This window comes from Nyctibius grandis, chromosome 8, assembly GCF_013368605.1.
Source record: "Nyctibius grandis isolate bNycGra1 chromosome 8, bNycGra1.pri, whole genome shotgun sequence".
Lineage (NCBI taxonomy): Eukaryota > Metazoa > Chordata > Aves > Nyctibiiformes > Nyctibiidae > Nyctibius > Nyctibius grandis.
The window spans coordinates 3,568,522-3,595,337 of NC_090665.1; the positions used below are offsets into that span (position 1 = coordinate 3,568,522).

Sequence of the window (26,816 nt, forward strand, 5' to 3'; positions counted from 1 at the left end):
CCTGTGAAAAACTCTGTAGAAAGTGATAAAGGACGTTTAAACAGTGTGCTTGATTTTGTTTTTAAAAATCAATGCACAAATACTCATCTAAACCATAAATATTTTATATCCTTCTCCAATAGCAAACAAAATTACAAAGCTATTCCTCCTCTTAGGAATTAAATTTTGCTGTGTGGATAACTGCCTAACTAAACTTTCTGTTGCACTGAGGGTCTGAGAGCAAAACTTAGATGCACTTTCTATGCAGCTGAGGTGAATGCAATTGTCCTTTTGTTCTGTAATAAAATACACAATGTATTCTGTTGAAACATTAGTACTGAGTGCTGTCCTTAGGAATATATAAAATAAAGGTGAAGCAATTTCAATGATGTTTACTTCCCATTTTCCTGTTATTGTTTTACCTTTTCTAGAGGATAATAGGTGATATTAACTGGAGAATTTTCCACAACGTTGTTCTGAGATACAGTAACTGTGGTTATTTCCTGGACCGCTCCCAATATCTTGATTTCTTCAAATTTCAAGTTGTTTGGATCAGCATAATTGCTGTTTGTAGCATTCATTTGTAGAACATTCTGAAAAATAATATAGGGATCATATTCTTATAAAAAAAACCTGCCAAAAAATCCTCCTGATTTAACCATTTTTTTTCTAATTGGATCTTCATACTGCAGCATAAAGTAAGCCAATACCTTTTTCCTAACATATTAATTTTTGTCCTGCTCGTTGTTCTCTCAATAATGCTTTTCTAACATATATACCATATGCTTCATAGTTGTGTTTCAGCTTCCTTTTTTCACTTGTTTCAGACATAAGAAAAGGCTGACACGTGTCTGTGACAGGGCAGATAACCTCTGCTCAACTGTGATCTCACTGGGATCTAACAAGTGAAGGTTCACATTCACTTTTCCTGATATAAAAATACCAGTTCCTCTTCAATTGCATTAGTTATTATTAGATTAAGAGTCCAAAGAGCAGAACTGTACCATGCCTATCGTGTGTGCCAGTGTATAACTTTCTTATTAATCTCCATGTGAAAGTTTGTGTTAATTTTTAATTCAACATCATTACAGTCAACTGATGATCTGGCTAAAAGAGTTTCAAACTCCAATAGCAACTCAGGTTTCTTATCTACAAATGATTGTATGATTACATATAATTAAAAAAATTAATGCATGTGCTTCCACTTTCTATTCCTTTGCTTCCACTCCCATGTTTCTATTCATTCTCTCTCAGCTGTTGCCCTGCTGTTTCACCATGGTAAGGGAATGAATACCTTTAGCAGATATTATTATTATACAATAAATACATTATCATATTCCTTGGAATCCTTGTCATATGGTATCTCTGGTCAATATTGAATAGAAAAACTATCTGGACTTCACTCTGCCGTAAATTAACCCTGCCCAGGCAGTTTCAGTTTAAAAAAATTTAAAAATGAAAACTTAGTCATCAAGTAGTTTCTGTGAGTTCAGACAAGGCGTAGGTCTTCCTTGCACTCTTTGGAAACAATCAGCTATATTTTGTACAGTGTACAAAGATTTTTTTCAAATTTCCAATATTTTTCCCAAACACTACACTCGCCTCCTTTCTGACTCTTTTAATTGCCACAGATGCTTTACAGTTCTCTTCCTCAATAAATATTGCTGCTGAGTTTGTTATGTGGAAGGAAACAGGAGTTCTTTGGATACTTGTATTAACCAGAAGAAGAAAAGACAAATAGCAGATTTTCATCCCAATTAAATTACAGTAATTTGAACATGACTCTGCTTTGACTTTGTTAATATTTTGCTTTTCTGTTAATTTTTTAGGAGAATAAGGAGGGAGAAAAGAATGCCCTTTGAAGATACTATTGATAAAAATAGAAAATGAAAATAAGATCATTTAAAATAAAATACTTACATTGGAGACTGTAAATACGTAGTAAATATAGGCTTTACTCTCAACTGTACCTGAAAGGTAAAGAAGGAAATTATATTTGCAGTACAGAAAGGATTGGCATTAAAAACAGGACTGTGCCACTGCTGGAGACCAATAAAGTGCTAATTATCATTACTGCATTCAGAAGCTGCATTGAGCAGTTCAAATATTTACTAATGTTTCTCTGAGGAACTGAAATGTCTCTTTTTCTTTTTTCCTTAGGCCGGTCTCCCAGGAGATCTAATTTTCCAAATTTTTCCAAAAATTCATTGAAATCAGCTTTTCTAAAATGTACTCATTTTTTACTTCACTCTTATTCCTTCATAGCTTCTCTTGAATGTAAATGTATGGCTCCAGGTTAATCCTTTAAGATACCCTAAATAAGCACTTTTCATGCAAAAATTACAATAATATTAATAATTTATGCCCCAGGACAATAAGAGGAGAAAACAGGCTATCAGGAAAAAGAAATACAAAAGTTGAGTCAAGCAATCTGGCATTTTTTCCATGTACGAAAAGAAAAATACTGTCATCGCAAGCAAATTGTCAATGGTTCTGTGAAAAGACTGCAACCTGTAAGGTTTGGGCAGGAAATAAAATCATAAGATGTTTTATTGTTTTGTTTCTCAACAGAAGCGAGTACAATAATAACTTTGTTATTTTAGACCTTGACAAAGGAGTACATATAGCTGTCATATCAGCAACCACCCAAGGCCTTCAATATTTATGGCAGCAATAATCAGCCAAATCGCAGCTTTATTTCTTAAAAGCATCCCAAACTTCCACAAAATTTAATAAAAGTAGAGGCTTGAAAGTTTTTCTGGTAGATACGTTCTGTGTATTTAAAATAACAAAAGGGATTTATACAGGTCGAATGCATAACAGAGAGGACAAGGCAGCTGTGCAATTAGGAAAGGGGAATGCAATTTTGAACCCCAAGAGCTAGTTGCTTTCGTGGAGGTTGAGTCAGAGCCCCGGGCCCTGCACGAGTGAAACAGATTGTGACTAAGGACAAAGGTAGCTTTTAGCAGCTGGAGGATAAGTCAGAGAAACTGGACCGCTTAAATACCTAGAAGGTGGTTAGTTGTATCAGAAGACAGAGGTAAGAATGCACCAATTCAGCTACTGCCAGTGGATGGACAGTGCTGAGGTTAACTCACAGGGGAAAATCTGTCATCTCCTGAACATCTAAAGAGCTCTCCTGAAAACATGCGTGCATAGTTAGACACCTCGTGTATAAAATACGTCCATGAATCACTGTCTGCAGGATCTCTACCTGATTTTCAGGAGTATAAATTACATATGCACATAATATTGTAGTGTTACTTATTTTTTACCTCGATGGTAATATTACTTCAACTTCATTCTTATCTGTATATTCTCACTGTTGCAGTTTTGCCTATTTTTGAAATTATGTTTCATTCCAGCATAGCTAAAGAAAGCCCTGACACTTGTACCACTGAGAGCAGTCTATGGGTACACTAGGACATGAATTAGAGAAGATCGGGTCTACTTGAAATGCAACAGTATTAACTGGCAAACACCATAAATCAAAGTCCTTAGCTCTGAATGTTATGGTTTGTTGCAAATACAACAATAATCTTTCAAGTACGAGTCCTTAAATCATTTTAATACAAGCTTGAGTATTTTGTAAAAGTTCTTGAAAAAATCATTTCAGAATAACCCTTTAAACTGCTTGCTGACTTTTATAAAAAAGATATAATAAAGGACAAAGGCTGCAAAAACAGCTTAAGGGATTTAAGTACCCCAAATCCTTTTAGTTTAATGGAAAAAGGATGCCTAACTAAATCCCCAGAAATCCCAAAGTTCAAGATATTTCATTTTTCAAAATTTCCTTCATCTCAAAATTAAAATGAAGAATATATCTATGGATAGATAATGGAAAGGTTCTTTCCATTGCTCTAGAATGAACTCTATTTTCCTTAGACATGCATATATTCCAAATGCATTAACTTTACTGAAAGCCAAAATAAATTTAACCTTATATTAAAGGTTTGTGTTGTGGTTGTCTGTTGTTTTTTGTTTTATTTTTTTTTTAAATTTTAACTTCAGTTGAATTAAATTGAGAAGTTAATCTTACACTAAGCTAAAAGGTGTGTGTGTTGTAAACTGTTTGACAGAAAAAACCTGGTGAGGTAAGTAGCATTGATGCCAGTTCATCACAAGAGATGAGGTTGACAGGCCTTGGCACAGACATAGTGACTGTCCCAGGGGGAAACATGTTCTCCGGCAGCTTTATTAAAGGCAAAGTTGGCAACATGACAAACACAGCCCGTACACACTTACTCGTGTGCTTATGCACCAGTATGCTGTGGAAACCAGATGGCATGAAAAATGTTGTCTCCAATACAGTACTTTTGAGTTAACAAAATTTCTACTGTTTTCACAAGCAATTTATATATATATATAATATCAGAGAGTTACTAACAGTGCTAGTTTTTCAGCTTCTACCGATTCTTAGTGTCAAACACTAATTATGTGTGTTCTTGTGCCCGTTGAAACTAATTTGGATATATACCAGAATATGTATCAATCTTGACAGCATGGTTTAACAGTCAGCATGCTAATGCACCAAACCTTTACATATTTAAGGCTATAGTGAAACCTGAACAAGAAAAAGCTAAATTACTAATAGTTACAGATTTCCACTTAAAAGTGGTTAAAAAGTAATGATCAAGTATTAATAGCATGTTACAACATTCACAATGTCATATCCTTGCTCCATGAAATCAGCAGGAAGATTGTAACTTGAATGTATTAATGCTTTGTTAATCATACTTCACTATTGATAACTGCTCACCTGTAGATTCTCCATCATCCCAGAACAAGTCCCCAGAAGCAGCATTGTTGTCATCCAGGGCAATTATAAGTCCCATTGGATTCTTGCGGCTGTGGAAAGAGAGACACTCTGTCTTACATATATAACAAATATCTAAACAGTCTTAATACATCCTTCATGTTCATGTTCAGAATGTGACACTCAACAGGACTGCAATACTTTGAGAATTGCCTTTGATTAGCCCTTGGTTGCCTTTCACTTTCATGTAAATAGATTAAAATACATGGCAAGGTTGCAAAGAATCCTGTGCAAACCAACCTGTAAATAATCATTGAACCTGTAAAGTAAACAGTTGTGGAAGTGAGGTGTGGCTCAGAGTTGGTGTGAAATATGGGCTAAATACAATGGTCTGCTACTGATTTGTAACCTGAAAGTCCTCAGCCCATTCTTGAAAAAAACACCCATCAGAGCATTCAGTTTTGAAGCATACCTGGCAACTGTCGTGTTAGCTGGTTGTTGAGTAGGATAAATATAGCCTCCTCTCAAATGGAGTCCCAGTTTGTCTGCTGGCAGGTACATACTGGTCCATTGTTTTCTCACTGAGATTTTTACCCCCTTATTGACAGGGATGTAAAAGAGAATTGGTACATTGCATTACTGACTGCTGTGAACATTTGTGACACTCAATTTCTATTTTCATTTCCTGCGCTATATTCCACACCTCTGTGGCTTATCCTGAGGTGTTGATTTGTGCACTTACCCCACCACCCTTCATCCCTTGTTTCACCTTTTCCTTCCTGTGGGCTTTATTTATAGGTCTCTGTCACCAAAGCGGGGATGACAATCTTATATTGTCACAAAGCCATTTAGAAACTCTCCCCATAGTATCTTCTGCATTTACTTACCGTATCGTACTCATACCACACTGCATCAGGAATATATGCTTGAATTACATCCACACCCTGAAAGGTGAACCAAGAAAAGACTTTCATATTTGGAGGCAACTTAAATGAATAAACTAAATTTTCCAATAACACTAAAGTTCAGATTGAGAAAATCACTGATACTTCTACTCTTCACTGTTTTCTTTAATGGTTTTTATGGTGATGCCCAGAAAGGAAGACAGGAATCTGAGTACAATTTCTGCAAAGCTACTGAGAGACAACTGAATCACTGCTCTACAAAGTGCCAGTAGAGAAAAGAACTGGAACTGGTGGTGTCAATGTGTCCCTGCGCCCCGTGAAGTGGTTATGAGATAGACACCAAAACAGCCAAACCTACCGGGTCAAGTACAGGGGAAATAAGCAGCCCAGGACCCCACAGGAACTGCCTATCGACGCTCCACGTCACTTCATCAGAGTAGAACCTGGGCACGTGGGAAGGATATAGCAGTAACCGTTTTTTTATGAACTATACCATTGTTAGCGATCACAATATTTCAGGTACCGATTGTTTAGAGTCATGACTGAAGAGTAGCATAGCAAAATTGTTCTTTTTTTTTTAATCTGACGGAATCTAAAGACAAGAAGGTAAGGTCTTACTAGTTTAGTTAGTATTCTCTACACATGTGTGAAAGTCTAGGTGTGCATGTGTTCTTGACATAGCTTATTCAAGAGTTTCAAGGCAAGGAAACATTTATTCTAATATATATATATATTTATATATATATATGATGGTGGAGAATAATTTGATTAGCTGACAGTAACAGCTCACAGCAACTCCTAAGAGTGACTGACAGTAATATACGCGTATATGCAGAAATTACAGATGGTTTCTGATTACTCTTCTGATTACTCCAAAATGGTATTTCATGAATTGAGAAGTTGTCTATATATATCCCAACGTGCATTTCTATAGACTACATCAGTATTTAGAAAGTCCCTAACAACATTTAATGTATCTGATCTTTTTATTCCTCATAAAACTATCACGAATGCTGATGAATAAACTTACTCATGCAAAACTGGCCGTACAACTGTGTCTCCTTGAGTATGAGCTTTATAAAAGAGTGTATACAGGTAGGGCAGCAAAGTGTAGCGAATGTTCAAGTAATACTTGGAGGTTTTCACCAAAATGGAATCAGGTCCAAACGCAGCCGGATCCTGAGGCTGAAAACAAGTATCAGATTATTATTTTCATCATGCAGAAAACACTCTGCCAAACATGTGAAGAGTGGCTGCTGTTTCAGAGAGGCTGAAATTCAATGGTGCACATCTGCACAGTGTTTGCCTTCTGGTGGTGTCACCTGAGGTCCTACTCCTCCATGTTCCCCGTGTTTTGCACTGCACATCCTTGCTTGCTCACCTGCAGGGAGGGCACATCAGGGTTAGCCCGGGTTTCATGCTGGCATGCAGTCAGGTGCATGCTAAAGGGCTCCCAAGAGTCAGGCTGATGCGTCACACAGCAGCCAATGCTTGCCCTTAGTGGTAGGTACAACCAATGGTCATGAAACTGTTGCCAAAGAAGCATAGTCTCAAGTACATGCAATTAACCCTTGTGAAGCTGAACCTCTTAGATCTAAGATTTCATAAAGACTGCTTAAGGTTCTGCCATTTTCAAACCAGTCAGCTACATAATTGTCATTGATAGTAATGATTACTAGTGATACTATTAAAGGGAATGTGCTGTGTAACACAAAGCATTTTGTAAGAGAAAGTTCAGCTTACTATTAATCCTTCAGCATTGTGATTCCTGGAAAATGGGTAAAATGCTCCCACTTGCATCCATCGTCTGCAAAGTTCTTCCGTGGTGTTGTCAAAGAAACCACAAATATCTGCTCCAATCTTTAAATAAAAACAGAATGCATTGGATGTACAGTACTCTACACCTCTAATCTCTACATAAAACTTGTCGTTTTCAGAGATGCATTAATTCAGCCTTAATTGCTAGCCAGAGTGACCGAGCCATTCAACACATTTGTACCTTTCTTCTTTCAAATTCAACTGTGTTGTACAAAAAATTAAACTGATTACTAGCTAACACTGCCCATCATTCTATTTCTTCCAAAACTTTACCTTCCTGTTTGGTGCTAACATGCATACATTAGGAAAAAGCTCAAGAGTCATACAAATTTAAATAATGGAAAGGAATTTGGCTATTATTTCCCTTGTAAAAGGATATATCTATTTAATTTGAAATGATAAGAAAAACAGTGAAGTGTTTCCCATCAATCATTGTGTTTAAAAATCGATCAAGTGTTTAAAAAATACTAAAATTAACAGGTAGTTTGGGATATATAAGATAAAATGTTTGTTGCACACATTTATCTCACCATACACACATGGCCACATAATCAAAATAAGTGGCCTAAACCAAAAATCAGTAATTGGAAAAAAATGTTAAAACCAGATTCCTAAAGGGGCTTAATTTGGAGTTGAAAAAGTAAAATGGTTATTTAGATAGCACTTGATTAGATAATGTGTTATCACAGAGGTAGAGTTACGGTTTATCCATAAGTTTTGAAAGGATTTCACAAACTAATGTCATACATAAGGAATTCCAAAGAGGTTAAAGTCCAGCATTCCAGGTATTGACCATCTTAAGTGATCCCATATTGCTGCATTATCTCCCAGCCAGTGTCCTGTGTGCTTTCCTGATCCCATAAAAGTAGACCTTGAAATAAGGAAGCTTCGTTTTCCAGGGAACAGTGCTTCGATGGCTCTTAAAAGGAAACGAGACTGGAATTATGCAAAGGAAAAAAGACGACTTGGACATCAATAGTTTTATATAAGGCAGAATTTACACTGATTGATTTACAATAATTACTCATCCCAGGGATGTGGACTCCTTTACAGTTAACCAGGTGTCTTTTAGCAAAGTTCAAGACATTAATTATAAATAATAATTCTATACAGCTTTGACAACCAATCTGTGGCTTTTACTACCAACTTTAGCTAGCAGATTTTGCCTTAGCTTAAATATAATACACTATTTTCCAGGAATTGGGTTCCGTTAGAAATGAAGTCTCTTGCTGTTTTGGAAAATGCAGGCCAGGTACTACTCTGAAACCTTTTTGTAAAGATTTTAAGACGCATTCCTTACTTCTGTGTTGATATGATCATGGAATATCCATAAAGACTGTGGACATCATAATGTTTCCCCCACTTCTGCACTGCATCCATACAAAGTGTCTTGGAGAACATGAGCCTGTCAAGAATATCTTCAATAAAGAAACACAAATATCACTTTTATTTTTTATTATGAATATTTCCAATTTTCTCTTTAATGCACATTCATGACATTCAAGCCCTTTTTTCTCCTTAACGTTTGCACTAAGGCCAGTATTACTCCTACAAAAACAAAATGCTACTCTTGGCTGCTGGTTCGATTCATCTTTGCTCTGTGACCTTTTCTACTCTTGAGCTTTTCATGCAGGAATAACTGAGACCTACGCTCTAAATTTCTGAATATTTATCTGACTACACGTTAGCAATGGTTACTTAGACCTACTGCTTGATACAAAATATGAACTCCATTTTAGTTCTCCATACATCTCAAAAACTACTGATAGCGAAAGAAGAGAGTTATATTATCAGACATACTTAAGGCAATGACAATATTCAGTAATAATTTGAAAAGGGAAAAAAAGCCAGTTATATAAATGCTTTGTCAGGGGCCAAAATATACTGGTATTTTCTGTCAATAGTAACATTCAAACCCCACCCATAAGAACTACACTAAAACCACTTTGCATCCTTGTAGCCAATTGCACGGTAACTCAAACTTTTTGATATTTTGCTTTCTGGTTAAAGACTTACTGGGAGTGAAAGGAGGATAGTTTAAGTCATTCTGCTCACAACCCTTTTTTGAGCCTTTAATGAAGCTGGATACTTCATTCATATCCTGAAAAGATAACATGCAGAATGTAATAAAGTTTCCTCAAGTGTGTTTTCCTGAGAAAGCCTTGTGTTCTATACTCTTACCCTTTAAGGAATAATAACTTAGAACTAGGATCATTAGGCAAGAATGATATAACTCAGACACTGACCTGGTCCATGAGCTACTTGGAGCATAGATATATGGATTATATATATTATACCCTGTATTCAGGACCCATTTAGCACACATTCACTGATCAGGTATGCAGGTGTCCAAATATTGCCATTCTGAGTACAGGAGTGTGCTAGCATTTGCCTTTAGCAGTGGTTCATCAATTGAAGCATTTTAAAGTGTCACCGAACATCCAAAAAACAGCACACTGATCATTTAAATGCCATGATTAATGAGTCAAATTAAAATTTAAAATTCAAATTTGAATTGCAAATTCAACACCAGAAGATATACACATCCTGCACTGATTTCAGGTTAGTAATAGTAAACATCCCTTTCAAATTCAATGCAAATTGAATTTAATAAACATCTCTCTTTGCTTATTTTTAAAAATAAAAATAAAAATGTAAGTTCTAAATTACTTACAATCCAGATCCCATCATATGGCACTGCATCATAAAACAGTTTACATTCCTCCACCCACCAGCTAGTGCAGTCTGGGTTGGTGAAGTCTGGGAACACAGTTTCCCCTGGCCAAACCTGCAATATTAAAAGGGAATAATTAGTTAAACTTTTAATGATATTTAAAAGAGTTCCTACAATCATAGAACAGCCCAGGCTGGAAGGAACCTTGAAAGATCATCTGGTCCCACCTTTCATGGGAAAGGGAACCCAGATGAGATCATTCTGCACCCTGTCCAATCGCATCTTGAAAACCTCCAATGATGGGGAGTCTACCGTGTCCCTGGGGAGGTTGTTCCAGCGATTGATTGTTTTCCCTGTAAAAAATTTCTGGTGCAACTTGTACTGTTTGCCACTTGTATTCTCGATATGGCTCTGTGTGAAGAGAGAGCCTCTGTTCTCTTTAGTTTTCCTTTTTGTTTAATGTAAAAAATTGCAAAAAAAAGAATTCAAGAAAGGTTGAGAAGTATCATATCCCACATGAGACCTTATAAACTTAGTTCTCACTGGCAGATAATTTTACTGAAAGAAGTAACTTAGAAAATGAGAGTTTAAGAGGAGTCCCTGACCTAAATTAAACCATAACAGTGACAACAGACCAAGTTCAAATTCATAAAAATGCAATTACCTCCCCAACCAATGTTGTTACTCCATCTGATTCATTAATCCAGACTTTTTTGTTCTCTCCTCTGACGTAGCTTGCATATGGACTACCATCAACTAGATTTTGTGTGCTAATAGCAGGATCCTAAAAAAAAATTGGAAAACAAAAAATAAGAAGAAACCAGGATACATTCCATCAGTTATTACAGACTAGTAGAATGTTAGGCAATAAATGGGATAATTACATAGAATAAGCAAAGTATAATAATAAATAGTTACAATGATAGTATGTACAATGGAAAAAGAAACAGTTAAGTGCTTACCAATATGATAATATATTTTTGTCCATAGTCATGCATATAAGCTGCAAAATTAGGGAGATCTTGAAACTTCACTTTGTCGTAAGTAAAATCTTTCTTTTCCTCCATATAGTCAATATCAGTGATCTGAGCGTCCTGAAAGAGGAGTTCAGCTTTAACAGGAGAAGTGATACGTGAAGATTTTGTATATTAGTCCAACACAGTTTCTTCTGACAATTCCCATTTGTCCTATAGTGACTTCACTGTTGGGACTTTACCGCAGCCTGGCCGAAAGTATGCTGTCAGGACCACTTGCAAACAATGTGCATCTCATTTCATGCTTACAGACCTAATTAATGGTACTGACACACCTTTTGTGCCTAAAAACCCCTGCATTCAACATTAACAGAATTTAAATGAATATGTATATTGGCATCTTTTCAAATAGTCCTTGGGCATGTGGCTATTTCATTGCAGTTGCCCACCTTCAAGAGCTATCCCCTTAAATCCAAACAGTTCTTCCTCAGTTCTTAGCTTAACATTAGGGTCTTTTTATTCTATTTAAGCCAACAGGCTAATATAATCTGAAAACTAATTTTAAAAGCTAATTGTACTTTACTTTTGGCCGTCAATTAAGAATAACATATGGTTCCATAATTGTCCAGAGGACAATTAAAAAAAAGAATTTCATGGATTAGGTAACATGAGAAGATAAATGGAAAGTATAACTGAAAAAGTATTACAAGAAAGTGCTCAAAAAAAACTTGCTGTAATTAATCCCCACCATGTCCCACATTCTGATGATGGGTCTACCATTAAAATGCACAAAACCCTTCGACAACAGAAGCCTGTGTATTAGAAATCTACTAATTCAAACTGATGTGAAATGAACCAGTTGCAGAACACCATGGTCAGGATCTCTGGGTTGTTACCCCACAGAGCTCTGCCGTCATGGGGTTGCTGCCCTCTTCAAACCCCATACTTACATAAGGGAGTCCAATTGCCCTGTTCCTCTCCACAACTCTCTTCACCTCATCCAGAGACCCATAATTCCATTTGCTGAGCTGGAAGCCCAGGCTCCAGTAGGAGGGCAGTGCTGGCAGTCCCACGAGCTGCAAATTGAGAGCAAAAATCCCATGCACCGTCAGTGGACACCTCGGTGCCCATTTCCCTAGATCCATACTTCTCAAAACTATTTGAATAATATACACTAAGCTTGAGCGTGTGAAGTGAACAGTCCACCCCCAAATGCAATTTTTTTTTTTTTATTTTAAGAAATACAAATATTTTGGGACAATGCCCATCCTTTAAAGTGTCACTGAAACCAAAGCGGATCTCAAGAAGTACAAAAGATCTCAGTCATATCTTATGAGCATAAAATCATGACATACCTGTAAGCAGATTATCTACCCTATAATATTGCCATATGAACAGGAATTTGTCTTTATAACAAGAGTGAGCCCCAGCAAGGAAGCATAAGTTATTCCACGTAGACCACCTCTAGCTCCAGTGACCACTGTGTAAACCAGTCAGGCCATACAGACTGATGGATTTAGCAGCTATGGAGTTCTTGGGCCTTGAGCTGCTGCATGGTCTCTGCTCCAGCATCTCCAGCAAAAGTAGTGCTTAAGTTTCAGCTGCCTGTAACAGGCCAACTACAAGCCAACCAGCTTAACCCCAGCTAGGTATTACTGATGACAGCAGTCACATTAGGGACATACTAACAATTATTCTTAGTTAAATGTATACTGAGTCATATTTTCAGTTAATAGATAACATAGTGAAAACATACTGTCATATAAAGAGACAAAAAACCCCCCCACACCAAAAAACCCCAAGCACTTTTAAAAATCTGTTCAATGCATAATCTCTCTAGCTAAAGGTACCTTCAGGTACTCCTGGACTACTTGCTCTGGAGTGTTCCCCAAGAAGATATAGAAATCAAGGATGCCACCAATGGTTCTGTAGGTCACTGCTGGAGCAGGCTGCACCACAAACTCTGCCGGACAAGAGTGCACAAAAGCAATTCTGAATACCAGTTAATTCTAAAAAGACTTTGTAATTTTCTGATTGATTATTAGAAAATTTACTTAAGAAACACACACAAACCAAAAATACCTAAGAAACCTAAAACCATTAATTGAACTTGCAATGAAGGGGAAATGTATTCACACGACTCTTTTAAATATCTTTATTTCCATTCCTTTACGTCCTACAGAGAAGAGAATAAGAAGAAATCCAATGGCTCAACCTTTTATCTTTAATTTTTTAGTACAACTTTCCAGTCTCAAGAGATGTAAAGAGCTCTGTAAAGCATACAATTATGCATGCTTATCTAAAGAGACTAAAGGGCATTTACTTTCAAGTACTGCTCACTCCAGATTTAGGCTCTGATTCCAGTGTCCTACACATCTGCACAGAGCTGCTCAGGCTTCAGATAGGTTTCTGACCCTCAGGTTTCCAGCACAATCTTAATGTTAACTGTGCACTACTTATTGTTTACGTCACATACACTAAACACTACAGTTTTGATCCCAAGCGCACAGATCATTTAAAAAGATATTTACCTGCAATGCTCAGAGCTACAGAGAAAGCTTTCTTACCCATGGCATTGCTGTTCATTAGGAAAACACCAAAGGAGGCTCCAGTGCTGTCTTCCAAACACAGGAAGAAAGTTTGAACTCCATATAAGTTATGCATTTCCTTAAAGGATAAAAAGAAACTGTAAGCTGATTAAAATCTAATAACAGTATCTGTTCGGGGATATTTCAAAATATATCACAGGTAGAACTTGAAACTTCTCAAAATACAGCAAACAACAAAAATAAAAATCCTGACTCTTTCCTACAGTTCTGTTTTCCCTTTCCTGGCATTCTTCTCCTTTATGAGAACATTTTCCATTAAAACAAAAGTTTCCCCAAATATATAGGTAACATAAGCAGATATGATGGATCTTCAGGCAAATCTGCACATATTGCAGTACTATTTCTGGGTAATATATATGCACATCAGGCGAACAATAGAACTTGAAGGTTGTTTTCATCACACTTCACCACAGATTAGATTTTACATCTAATCGATATTTCTATTAATCCTGCAAGGTAATCATTTTAATGTCTACTCTATGGAAAAGAGAGTGCCTTGCTTCTTTTTTATTTCCTTTCTAATCTTTTTTTTGCTGTTATTATTAGCAACAAAAACCTTAGAAATTTTAACAATTGTTGTAACAGTTGTGCTTCTTCCCCTGCGAAAGAAAACTGAGAACGAATTAATGAGAAACAGAACTTGAGCAATTTGAAATTAGCCCAACGTGATTCTGTTCATTGTTAGTTTAACTTAATGAGTCCACACTCAACAGAGCCATTCAGGCAACAACTATCTTCAAACCAGAGAAGCTAGTGAGAAGGTGTGTCAAGGTAAGACAAATTCCAAATGATTAATTCATTACATACAGTGGTTTCACCCTCTAGTTTCTGTTAGTATGTCTCATATTTCAGCAAAACACTGAATGCTCTCTCAAAGGAAAGCATATGGGGTTTTGGTTTACAAAACTGAGGTAATAGCGACGTAGTCTTACAATTACCAGAAAATGGGTGCCCTGGAAATTGTTTCATAACATGACAGCCATACAAACTATAGCAACAAATAACTGCTGACAGACATATTTTATCTTGTATAGAGACAGCTGTTAAAGAGAACTTCTCCATCACTTGCTGAGCTACAAGGATGTTAACAGAAGCAGCATGTGTCATCTGTCCTGAATGTTGCACACAGCAATGCACTAGGACATATTGTTATTTATTTTCTCTATCAGTAGAAATGTAAGAATCTCATATATTAATGTTTATCAACCAGTTTTCAACTGCATGTCAACACAAAAATCAAAATATTTATATATTTGCAATTCCTCAGGGAACTTTCATCAGTACCATCCAGCTTTTAGTAATAACATGCAGTGCCTGAAAAGTCTTTGGGGAAAAACTCAATGGATGTTATTAATGTGTCTACTGCATAATAGGCTTGGATCACAGAAGTCATCTGCAAAGAATGAAGCATAATAAAACCAGTCCTTACTCCAGAGGGGCCAATATCCCTGCTGAATATGGGCCAGGTTTTCCAGTTAACATTGTGCTGGTACTGCTTATGCACGTGCTCTCCCACACCGTAAATGTTGCTGCTGGGTAGTTTGATTGACAGCTGTAAAAACTGGTCAGCATACTGCAGCGGTCCTATGGTAGTATCAAACCTGATGAGACAATTTAAAAAAAAAAAAAGAAGTATTTTACCAAGAATCATTGCAATAATTGTTTCTACTCCTGGTTAGAGCTGGATAGCAGGTTCAGGTCTCCACCCAGAGAGCTGAAGGAGAGGGAGGCGGGATGGTGTGGGGCTGGAGCAGAGCAACCCTCGCACAGACGAGTAGATAAGCGGTGCCTATTGATCCTATAGAAACCTCTCATACAAGTGGCCCATCTATTTCCAGGGGTACATTTGCACTTCCCTCTTCCACCAAAGCTTCCTACCCTGGATCTGTTCCACTTAGTCTTGAGTCCACTCTCTGTGGCCACTCACAGTAACGGGGCAGATGGAGAATTTCCATGGGTGGACAGAAACACAAAAATAATCCACTCCATCAGATTTTGCAAATCAATTGCAGCTTTTGCTTGCCAGAAAAATAAACAAGACCCACTCTTGAGTTCTGCCAGGCCAGTCACTACAGGGAAAGGCAGACTATGGCTACGTGCTAGCTCTCGAATACACCAAGCATAGATGAGCACAGATAAAAGTGATAGTGTGATCCTCAGTATGGTTCAAATGCCATTTGATGGCTATCCATGTCCTGTAGCAAATTCTGCATACGGCAACTGCTAAGCTTTTTAAGGAATGGAAGTTGGTGGTCTTGAAAATAGATACAGTCTACTGTATATATCTGTAGAGAGCAAGCCAGAGATTAATATTCCTCATTTATATCTATTAGCAAAACAGGCAGTAAAAGTCAATTTCATTAGTAAAGTTTCGTCTGTTAAGTTAGTTTTGCACCTTTCGCTATTCCATTTCATTACAGACAAACAGTTCCACTTCCAAACTAGGATTACGAGAGCTTTAAAAACTTAGGCAAAACCTAATTTCACTCCTTGTTTCTATGGGAAGGACTTCTATGGAAAGACTTGATTCTGTGATTCTGTGACTTGGGAAACAGTGGGGAAACCTGAGCGGTGCTGAGGCACAGAGCAGTGGGAGGCAGCCCGATTCCTGCCACGGGGTGCACCAAGGAGCAGCTCGCTGCAAGGCAACGGACTCACCGACTCGCTCTCCTTCCTTTAACTCTGCTGAGCTGTCACAGCTGTAACGGTGAACCAGACTCTGGACTCCCTTGACCAGCAAAGCTTCAGGTTGTGACCCCATCTGAGGTCCCTGATAGTACCAAAAAGGTTTAATTGGGCATCTTAGGCATCCTCTCTCCTGATGGATGGAGGGCACCATCCATAGGGATCTTTTTTTTTTATACAACCAGGTATGTGCCCCAACACCCTCAAAATGTGGTCACTTTCTATCGTGTGACAAGAATGCTTGGATTTTGGTCATGTTTATCTTAGCTATACAACTAAATATCTCCCTAAGAAGCCAAGTGCACAGGAATGGTTGAAGTGCTTTGCATTTCCTCAGCAACACCAAATATCATCCTGGGTCACGGTCTCCCCCAACTCATGGAATCGATAAAAACATTAAATTTAATTCCTTTTGTACTTAATTGTGTTCATTTTCCTCTTTCATTCCTCTAAAGTTTTGAACATTTCCAATTGGCAAATGTGTCATAATTGACCCCTACCCAGAAGTACTTTGAGTTTCCATCATTCATCACTTTTTAAATGAAACAATCATAAATAGAATGTAATTGTGAGTTAAACCAGATTTAAAGCAGAGAGCAATTGGAATGAAGCTGATCCTGAGATTTGAAGGTTATCTTCAGCTTCATTAAACCAAGAGCTTAAAGGGATCTGCAGAAGCACAGTCTTTCCCCCAAAGCAGAGAAAATTACTTAGAGACAGCAAATTACCTCGGTGTGTATTAACATCATACACAATTTCAAAGGAATATGCTTTTATCTACTCACTTCATGTAGTTTTAATTAGAAATGCTTTTTACAACTGTATTTTCATGTGATATTTATGACATTTGACAGTCACGATATTCATATATAGGAGAGTAACACAACTTTATCTCGACTTTACGCAAACACAGCCACATTAATGTTAAGGGACTTTATCACTTCAGATGTATTAGTACACTATAACTACATTTCTCACTATGAGTATGTCATTATCAGTAAATTCTTTTATGCATAAAGAGGTCCTTAAACTCTTAAATAAATAAACAGTGCATTAGCAACTACAGACACTGCAGAAACAAGTAACAAAAACAGGGGAGTTTGGGCTTGCTACAATTTTAATCTGTCATTTACCTCTTTTTTTAAAGTTAAAAAACCTATCACTTGAGAGAGGCTCCATAGGTAAATCCTCATCCGACATATTTCTGTCCCATTTTAATGATTCCAAGGAATATCTTGCCCATCTGCTCACAAACTGTACTGGAACTAGCTTTTTTGAGGGGAGAAGTTTGTATTTCCAATAAAAGTGTGGCAATATTTCAGGTTGTCTTGCAAATAAGGATGGTAATAGGTCTATCAGAACTCTAACTCTTTTGGGGGGCTCAGATATAACAAATGGTGATGGAAGGTCATAGGCTTTATAACTATCTGGATAATGAGGATTTTTGCAATGAACTGTTTTGCTTAAAAGTTGGGGGAAAGCACTCATCTTGTGTAAACAAATTTAGCAAGGATTTATCTGTGAGGGGCTGCCCTGATCCCATGCTAACAACAGCTTTCTTTAAGATACCAAAACTCAGAGTCAAGCATCATTGTCATTTTTTTCTTTAGAGACAGAAATGCAACCACTTTTACCAAATTAAACAAAAGCCGAAGGAAAATACAGTCAATCTTCCAGAGCACTGCTTCAACATGGTTCTGTTGGATTAGGTTTCTTATTCACCCTCCATATACCTGTTCAATCAGCCATGCACCTCCGAATACCAAATCCATCTTTTGTGCTCTCTATAATTGCAAATCAATCATTATAGAGGATTCTAAGCAAGAAAACAATAGTAATAAGAGCACAAAAGTAATCGCTAATTAATTAAACTTGAAGCACTGATAATCCAACTGGTCTATCACTCTGACAGGTAATCATTCTTGGACTGATTTAATAAGCATGTTCATCGTGACATTTCCCCCTTCTAATGGGTCTTAAAACCATGCCGTTAGGTTTGTAAGTTTGTTTTTTAGAACTGAAATGGGATTAAAGCATTCAATATAGAAGTGTGTCAAATATTTTACTCACAGCATTACACAATCAGCTTATCAGTGGTTTGCACCAGCTATTCTTGGATATCATAGGTCTAAAGGGCAACCTGGTTTTGGTGATTCAGAGCTTCAGCATGATTGCGACAAATAAGATAAAAGATACAATGAAGACTGTTCCCATGCAACCTGAAACACTGGCCAGGAGTTCTTCAGACAATAAAACTTCCCTGGACCAAAGCAGCTGTAAAGATTTCCGGGGGAAAGTGAAGAGAGAGACAGACTAAAAACCTTGTAGACAGAGCTCTCCATATCACAGAGTTTATTTCCAAAGGCCTCGCAAGGGTCCTTGCAGAACATCCATCAGTCAAAAGAAGAGAAAAGTAGATTACATGTCCAAGAGGGCACATCACACATGGCATCTTGAACTTACATTGCTTGCATGGCAACATGGGCTTTTAGAGAAAAACCAATGACATCCATGTTATTCAGAAAAAGCACCAATGCTACTTACAGCACTCTACCATTGCTCATTCTGGTCACCACAATGCCAAAGGGGTTCTGCTTCACGTCCACTTTGTAGTTTAAATTGGAGGCTGCAGATCCAGTGAAAGATCGCACATGTTCATGAGGGACTTCAAATCTTTGTGTTTTAGGATCAGTGATCTGCACATATGTAAACAACAGAAGTTCTGGGCCTTTCAAAACTAATGTCTAATTCAAATATTTTCTGGCATTCACACATAGTTCAGACTTAGGATATTCCCACCCTGTCTCAATCTCCTCCTTCTGCCTTCATTGTTATTCCCTTCCAACTTTCATCACTCATTTTCAGCCATTTCTCTCATAATACTTGACCCTGTGTTTCCCTGGCTCATCAGGTACCCACCACAAGAGGAAGGTCTCCCACAGAAGAAGCCCTGCTCAACCCCAGAACCCATCAATACCCCACATTCATGGCACAAACTGTTGAGTTTTCCATAGAAAACAGAAATCATTGGAAGAGCTAATGTTGTCTCTCAAAATGATTAAGAGATATGGTAAAAAGGTAGATAATATAAAGTAATTTTTCATGCAGAAATTCCACTGTGCTAAACCCTCGTTAACCTGATGCATTGCAACAGCAGAGAGGACAAAGAAAGGAGCCAAGCCCTTCACTGAGAGTCATGAGAGTGCATCAGAGGGATTAATTCAGCTCTCCTAACCTCCTGCACAGTAACAGCCAGCCTAAAATCTTGCACAGAACATGAACCTCAAATCAACATAGAAAAAAGATGAACCTTGAACCGGAAGCGATTTGGCGTCTGATACTCTCCTGTGAGGAGGACAGTGTTGATGTCATTTCCAAAGAGGGAAGGTGATGGCAGCCTTGTTAATGTAGTCTCGAATCCTTGGGAAAAAAACCCATGTTGCAATGTTATTGTGTTGAATTGGACATTGGCACGTGCATAAATTGGGGAGCTCAACCCACAGCTTACCTGCCTGAGTTGATCTTGTTGACCCATCCACTTTGTACCCATGGTCTGAAGAGAAAAAACACCAGGGCACACTGGTATCGCTCTCAGGACTCCAGCAGCAGCCACGCAAGGTGCAGGTGCTCTGATTCAAGGATACGAGCAGCAAAAATGAGCTGTTTTTACACAAATAAATCCTCTATACTAAAAAGTTAAAATGCACATGGAGTGTATTTTACCCAAACACCAGAAACCTTAATAATACCTGCAGTCAGATCAACCCCTTCTCTGAAACTCTACTGAGTGAATTCAATGGCACAGAATACATTAAATACAAAGGATTTTTTCCTGGATGCAGAGTAGTAACTTGCTTATTAGACATTCATTCTTGCTTAAAACCACAAGATCTACAAGCAAAATGAACATTTAAAAAGAATTATTGAAACATTTGATCTGTGACAGATGCAGTATAGTCTGACCAAAAGTCACCCACTGGAGAGGGGGTAAAAGTTATAGTTGGCTTAACATCTGGTAAACATCTGGTTAAACATCTACATATGCATAATTGATTATCATGTATAATATTGACATTTCAATGTAATTTTCCGATATCAGAAATATTCAGATTGCTTCTGCAGAACCTCAAATTGAGATAACTCAACTTTTTTTTTTCAAAAAACCCCAAGCAAATAAACCTGTTGTTTAAAGCATATGTCTCAGTGTAGTGGCACTAACCTTTACACTACCTTTCCGTAGTGTAATAAGCTGCAGTACCTTTGCTTTGCTGTTAGAAATCAACTTATTCACGTGCTGTTTGCATGAGTTTTATGTTTGAAGATAAGATTTGGGTAATATATCACCAAGTTTCCACACATTTTCTCACATTAAAAACCCAACTCATTTCTTAGTGCAAAGGGCAGTAGTAATACAACAGGCTTCACTGAGGGCAAAGGGCGGTGTACATAAGTGATCTCAGGTATCCAAATCCAACATGCAGATCTTCAAGACCTTTCCCTCCACCTGCCCACTAACAGAAGCTCTTTCTGCCTTCATCTGATTGTTCTCAAATGTTTTTGGTGTTTGTGTCATGTTTATTTAGAATATTCTGCAGCTTGAAACAAGTGGAGATGGTCCAAAAATCTCTATTGCTGCTGTCCTTGCTGGCACTTGTTTTTGTGTTATAGAGCCCAACCTGGTCAGTGCAGGTCAAATGCTTTTCTCAGCCTCTGAACAGAGCAAAGATAAGCCAGCTCCAGCCCAGAAGTCATGCAAGTGCTGATGGAAAGCACAGAGGGAGCTCACAGAACCACTGGCTTGGGAGGTATTAGTGTGTTTATTTGGTAGCGATTGCATGGGGTACAGAAATCTCTGCAAAACCACCCAAGATAAAACCCACATTCACCAGATAAAGCTTTGTCTCTCTGACATGGACTCATCACTTCAGAAAACATGTCTGCTGTCATTTTCATTAGGTTCCAAGCAAAAAACCACAGTTGGAGGAGACTCATTTCCCCCCCTGCCATTGATCCACAAATCAATGCACTTTCTAAGGCTGTGGAAAACCCATGCTCACTTTCCACCTTCCCAGCTCCCACCACGAGAGCTCCCTATTTCCCATTTTATAAACTATTTCAGAGTAAATGAGAAGAAGCACCAATCCCCTCCAAGAGTGCAGAAATCACAGTTTTGCTCCCTTACTTCATTTCCCTCATTTCCTTCATACATAGGGGAATATCCTAAATACCTAAGAACAGAGTTGCTACCTCCATCCTCTTATCCCTTCCTAGGCCAGTTACTATCCCATGCAACACAGAGTAGCTTGAACAACAGATGTTTCCTAAAGCCTGGTAGTTCAGGCATCTCTGTTCCCAAGTTCATAAGCATGCTTTTCTTTTTCCCCAGCTACTCCTCATGAATACTTGTTGACTATTTTCAGCAGTTACCTTACAGTCCAGTGATATTCTTCTAGCTAGATCTTATTCTAGTGGATTTGTAAACTAGAGCTCTGTATTTTTGTGGCACATTGAGCTTGGTGCATGAGGAATTAAATAGAGAAGTGCAAGATCGGTTACGCCTGACACAGGGAAAGGAGCAGAGTTCATCCAAAGACACTGGAGAGGCAGTTATAAAAGGTATCATTTAGTGTAAATAAAGATGTGAGCTGATCACAGCCTCTGAGCTATAAAACCAGCATAACACATACCAATACCCAATAAAGCCGAAGAGAAAGTCAAAGCTTATTTAGAAATAATCCTGGATACGAGGAAACAGTTTACGCTGGGATACAGTATGAGATGGCTTCTGAACATTGAACTGAGCACCAAGGATTAAAAGAATAGCTTGTCTATGTGCTGAACTAAAATGTTTCTCTTATGTGTACCCAAACAAACCTCTGCCAGCAAGATATTTTGGGAAAAAAACACACAAATCAAAACAAAAACCACAATACACCCTTCCCCCAAGCTGTCAGAGTACCACTAGCTCTGCTCGTGGTAGTTTATTTTTCACTGGTGGGTTCTTCTTGTCTAATCAAACTTTATAGCAATTTTCCACAGCAGTGAACAGTTAATAAATACCTGCTTTCTTTCAGCATGTCTATCTTCATCAGCCCTGTGATCGGTTAATAAAGATCTATTTGCTTTCTATAGTTCTATCCTCTGCAATCCTACTCATTTTCTGGCTTCATCTAGGACATCTTCAGTGAATAAAGAAATCAAGACAGACACTAACCTGCGGTAGGAGCTTAGGCAAATCAGAATTTTCCCAGCTGCTGTTTATTCTAAAAACCACTAGATGAAACCACTACAGAAGAGTTATGTTATTCTAAGCAGGTACCTGTAGTTTTACAGCTCTGCTGGTTGCTGTGTTAGAATTGCCTAAAGAAGGACCACGAAAATGCTTCCAGGAGAAAACCTATACAGGAATAGGGGGCACACTGGGGTGGGACTCTGGCTTGTGTCAGGCGTGCCCCTGCCAGCTCTCATCAGGGCACAGGTTAAAGGTGATACTTATCTCTAACCCTGTGAAATCTGCTGCCTGGTCTTCACTAAGGAAAGAACAGATTCAGGAATCACTTATTTTACCTCTAATTCCAAAGCAGGTATACCAATGTTCTAATCTGCATCTGGCCCTGCTTTTCTGCTGATATCTACAATTTGATTATTTTTAATTCTTTCTAATCAGTGATGGTGAAAAGCAAGGGACAGACTTACAATAAGGCTTAGAGTTGCAACCAGAGCAAAACTATTTCCCTCACTGTATGATGAGTGCAGCACTTAATGTGGGCTGACTGCTTCAAAGGTAGAAATTAAAGATTAAAGTGATCTGCATGGCTGCTCCTACCATGGTGTGCATGCTCCTGGCGGGGGTGAAGGAACCGAAAGAGTAGAGGAACAGGCTGTGAGCTGAGCCTTTACTAACCTGTTTGCCCACAGGACTGTATTGAACTATATATCATAACAAAACCCATGGCATGACAGAAGCTTTAACAACTGTCATTTCTGAAATTAGACTGGGAATGTCCTCAGGGACTGAGACAGCTGGTTAATAATTTTTTATACCTTTGTGAATGACATAAACATCACACATCATAATATATTAACTATTTTTTCTCCTAAACTGCCCCCCCAAACCAAAGACAGATGCCAGGCATCCACCAGCTTCCATCAGAAAATGAGAACATCCATAAAGATGAAAAATAATAATGATAATAAAAATAATAATAGCCTTTCAAGACAAACCACTACAAAAATGGTCTGAATGTGAGAGCACTGAAAAGTTAAGATGCTACTTTTCACTGGGAATCTTATCTCATAGATGCTGAAGCCAAAAGGTCATTTCTAAACTCTGCGATCTCCCAGGTAAGAGGCACCACAACCAAGAAAGGAAGACACTGAGATTCAAATTGGTTCTGAAAGGAAACTGTGACCATGTCTCTTATAAGAGTCTTGTGCATCTGGGTAAAGTGCATCTTCACCTGCTATTTCTGAGCTATTATAAATGCTAGTACATGACCATCAGACAAAAAGAAACTGTTTAGGAAAAGCTGCTAAAAGCAGAGTGACTTTTTTTAACTGCTTGATGTCTGACTAATTTTGTTTCCACTTATCCCAAAACCAAGCTGCTGGGGAGTACTTTGGCAGTGGTCTTCAACCATTGACAGCAAATGCTACAGTGGTTAGAAAAATCAAACCTTCTGTCATGGGCTGAGATGGGTTATACAGGAGTTACGCTTCCCTGCAAAGTGTTCAGGTAATCACAGATTAAAAAAGGTTAAGAAAATAACTGATATAGTAGAGGCAAGTTAAATTATTGTAATTAAGCATGAGGCTTTATGGGATAAAGTCTATTTTCTAATTATTTCTAGCACATTTTCCAACCTTTGTTGCTACTTGATCCGGGATGCAGTCAATTCTCTCCGCTGTTAATATGTTCGGACATTCTGGCAAAAATACTGTTAGGAAAATAAATTAATGGGTTATTACCAGGATTTCCAAAATGTAGGAATAACTTGATTACCTCTTAACTTACTAATTGCTTCTGCTGGTTGTTTCTCACCATCATGAAGTTCTAACCATTAACATAGATTGAAATGAGTGTAAACTATTGCTAGTGTGATTTATTTTTACCCTTGAAAAATTCCATGCAACTATTTCAGATAAAGGTAGGACAACTTCACTTTAAAGTTTTTGAACATATGGGTGACATTGATAATTTTATTTCTTAAGCTATACATTAATCCAGTTTTCAGTAAGTCTGCAGCTCACTATGCATTGCTTCTTGTGAAAATACATGCCAAATTAAAATTGGAAAGACTTTTCCTTAAATGGTGCTCTGCTGCTGCTCTCATAGCTGCTCCTTCCCCTGAAATACTCTCCTTCCACAGGAACTTGAATTAGAGCATCAGGTGAAAGCACCTTAAAGCTCCATTAAGATGCACCATTAGATTTCAGGTTTGTGGGACCAAATTTAAGGTGAACTCTTGGCAACTTTAGCTGACAAAAGGGTACCTGATTGTTGTTTTCAGTTTCTCCCAACACTGAAAGTTACTTTATGTATTTTGGAACACTGTATATGCTTGGAATGAGCACTATGAAGTGTAGAAATCTTGTCTCAGGCTGAGATGCACACAAATAGGCAGACTTGCCTGTTTGCATTATCTGCAATATACACACTTTATGCTCAGGCGGATTCATACTCATCTTGTAACAGAAACAGGCAGAAAATATGCAAATATTAGTCTGCATGGGCAGTTTTACTAAAACACTAAGATGTTTGTTTTGTATAAGAAAGTATTTTTATTTTACTACCATTTTCACCTCCAAGCTTTTTTTTCAATCCCCATGTGTAAATACTGTAAATTTTGTGTACTCACACAAAATGGAACTGTGTGTAAAGCAGCGTATTCTATGTCACATCCCTGTAAGACAAGTGGTTTCTATTGTACCAATACATTAGCAGGAAACACTATAGGTTTCTATGGTTATAATGTATGCTCCACACAATTTGGCTGCTCCCACATAGTCTCCTTGATCCCTTTTCTTTTTTTCAGCGCTTTTTTATATTCAAAAATTTTGAAATCATACTAGTTCTATGTTTACAAAACAAGTCCAGTCTTGTGAAGGAGGGATAAAAGTTTTATTCATGGCAATAAATTCTGAGTCGTGCTGTTTATTATGTTCATAACTGATAATTTTACTCATATTATCCGCAGAAAGGATTGACCATGATTCACCTTTGGGTAGCGATAAGAACATAACAGTAACACCGTCAGTACTTTACAGTACCATTTTTTTTTTTTTACAGCGCTCAGTGATTTGTTTTTCCCACTTGAATGTCCACATTCTGGAAAAGTCTGAATCCAACAGTGATGGAAATGATGCCAACAGTTAGTTCCTGAAGCTCTGTGGCATTTAAAATTGTCTCAGCAAGCAGAGCTGAGCAGTTCCCACTCAGGGTTTTTGCTCTGGTCCTACAGCAGCAAGGGGAAGCACTTACCTGCAGTTTTGACTCCTGATTGTCCTGATGCCAAAAGCCCAATGAGGACACAGAGTATGATCGCCACCAGGCAGAAGAGGACGATCAGGGTGATTTCCAGCCCACTGAAGTTCCTCTTGCCCATCTAGAGACAGAAAAACACCGTTGGTAAAATGAAAACGCAAGTAACAGCTTTGAAAACTCTATAAAATACATTTCTAATTTATTAAGTTAGCAAAATTTATAAACAATTCAGGTTTTAAACCATGTCCTCCGATCCCAGGTTTTAAACAAAACACTCCTTAAGGACTATGTGCAATAAATCTCCTAGTCAGGATAATTCACACAGCGCAGATTACTGCATTACACTCGTGGGCAATCACTGAGAAATATCTTTTGTTCCCTGCAAACCACTTTACACACAAAGAACAATTCTCTCCTGAGATTGACTATGGAGTTTCTCATGTTACTGAAATTTCTGAAATGGAAAACAAACAAAATCCTTTTCTTTTTGTTTTGTTTTTTTTTTAAGTTTTCTTTCCTTCTTTAGAACAAACCCAAACTATGTCCTGTTTTATAAAGCAGGATGTTGATTTGTTAAAAGCGTACTTGACAAAAACCTCTAATGAGCTCTGACAGCATGCTTGTGACACGTGGGAAAGGAAGACATAGGTGACAGGGTAAGTTACTTATTTGTAAGGAGGAAGAATAGATCATGCGTATAAGCTCATGGGACATTGGTAGCTTTGGAAATCGCAACTGAAATGAAGGAGCGTCTGTTGATGGAGTCAGTGCCTTAAAATGCTGTGTAAAAGCCATGTTTTTCCCAGTATTGCTTTTCTGTGAGGCACAGTGGAGCAAGGCGTGCTGCGCCAAGGGGGCTGTGCTGGCTGCAGAGCAGCTGCTCAGCCCCGTGCGAAGAACAACACGGTACCATTAACATTGAACTGCGCACC

At 37.9% G+C, this 26,816-nt stretch overlaps 1 protein-coding gene across 3 annotated transcripts in view; it reads right to left on the reverse strand.

Moving 5' to 3' along the window:
• Positions 1 to 26,005, reverse strand: part of SI (sucrase-isomaltase) — a 48,559-nt gene extending 22,554 nt beyond the window's left edge. For 2 of the 3 annotated variants that reach the window (XM_068405787.1, XM_068405786.1), the window contains exons 1-23: positions 25,882 to 26,005; positions 24,264 to 24,337; positions 19,909 to 20,029; positions 19,711 to 19,820; positions 18,945 to 19,096; positions 15,145 to 15,316; positions 13,674 to 13,773; positions 12,957 to 13,069; positions 12,057 to 12,182; positions 11,095 to 11,226; positions 10,797 to 10,916; positions 10,133 to 10,246; positions 9,475 to 9,559; positions 8,759 to 8,876; positions 8,206 to 8,377; positions 7,384 to 7,500; positions 6,671 to 6,825; positions 5,999 to 6,083; positions 5,623 to 5,679; positions 5,208 to 5,332; positions 4,739 to 4,827; positions 1,900 to 1,949; positions 402 to 572 (exon numbers count right to left, since the gene is read on the reverse strand). In XM_068405787.1, coding sequence (XP_068261888.1) covers positions 402 to 572; positions 1,900 to 1,949; positions 4,739 to 4,827; positions 5,208 to 5,332; positions 5,623 to 5,679; positions 5,999 to 6,083; positions 6,671 to 6,825; positions 7,384 to 7,500; positions 8,206 to 8,377; positions 8,759 to 8,876; positions 9,475 to 9,559; positions 10,133 to 10,246; positions 10,797 to 10,916; positions 11,095 to 11,226; positions 12,057 to 12,182; positions 12,957 to 13,069; positions 13,674 to 13,773; positions 15,145 to 15,316; positions 18,945 to 19,096; positions 19,711 to 19,820; positions 19,909 to 20,029; positions 24,264 to 24,337; positions 25,882 to 26,005 — 2,682 coding nt within the window. Of the gene's footprint in view, positions 1 to 401; positions 573 to 1,899; positions 1,950 to 4,738; positions 4,828 to 5,207; positions 5,333 to 5,622; positions 5,680 to 5,998; positions 6,084 to 6,670; positions 6,826 to 7,383; positions 7,501 to 8,205; positions 8,378 to 8,758; positions 8,877 to 9,474; positions 9,560 to 10,132; positions 10,247 to 10,796; positions 10,917 to 11,094; positions 11,227 to 12,056; positions 12,183 to 12,956; positions 13,070 to 13,673; positions 13,774 to 15,144; positions 15,317 to 18,944; positions 19,097 to 19,710; positions 19,821 to 19,908; positions 20,030 to 24,263; positions 24,338 to 25,875 lie in introns of all 3 variants that reach the window. The other variant, XM_068405785.1, reaches the window with a different exon arrangement.
• Positions 26,006 to 26,816: the final 811 nt, after the last annotated feature.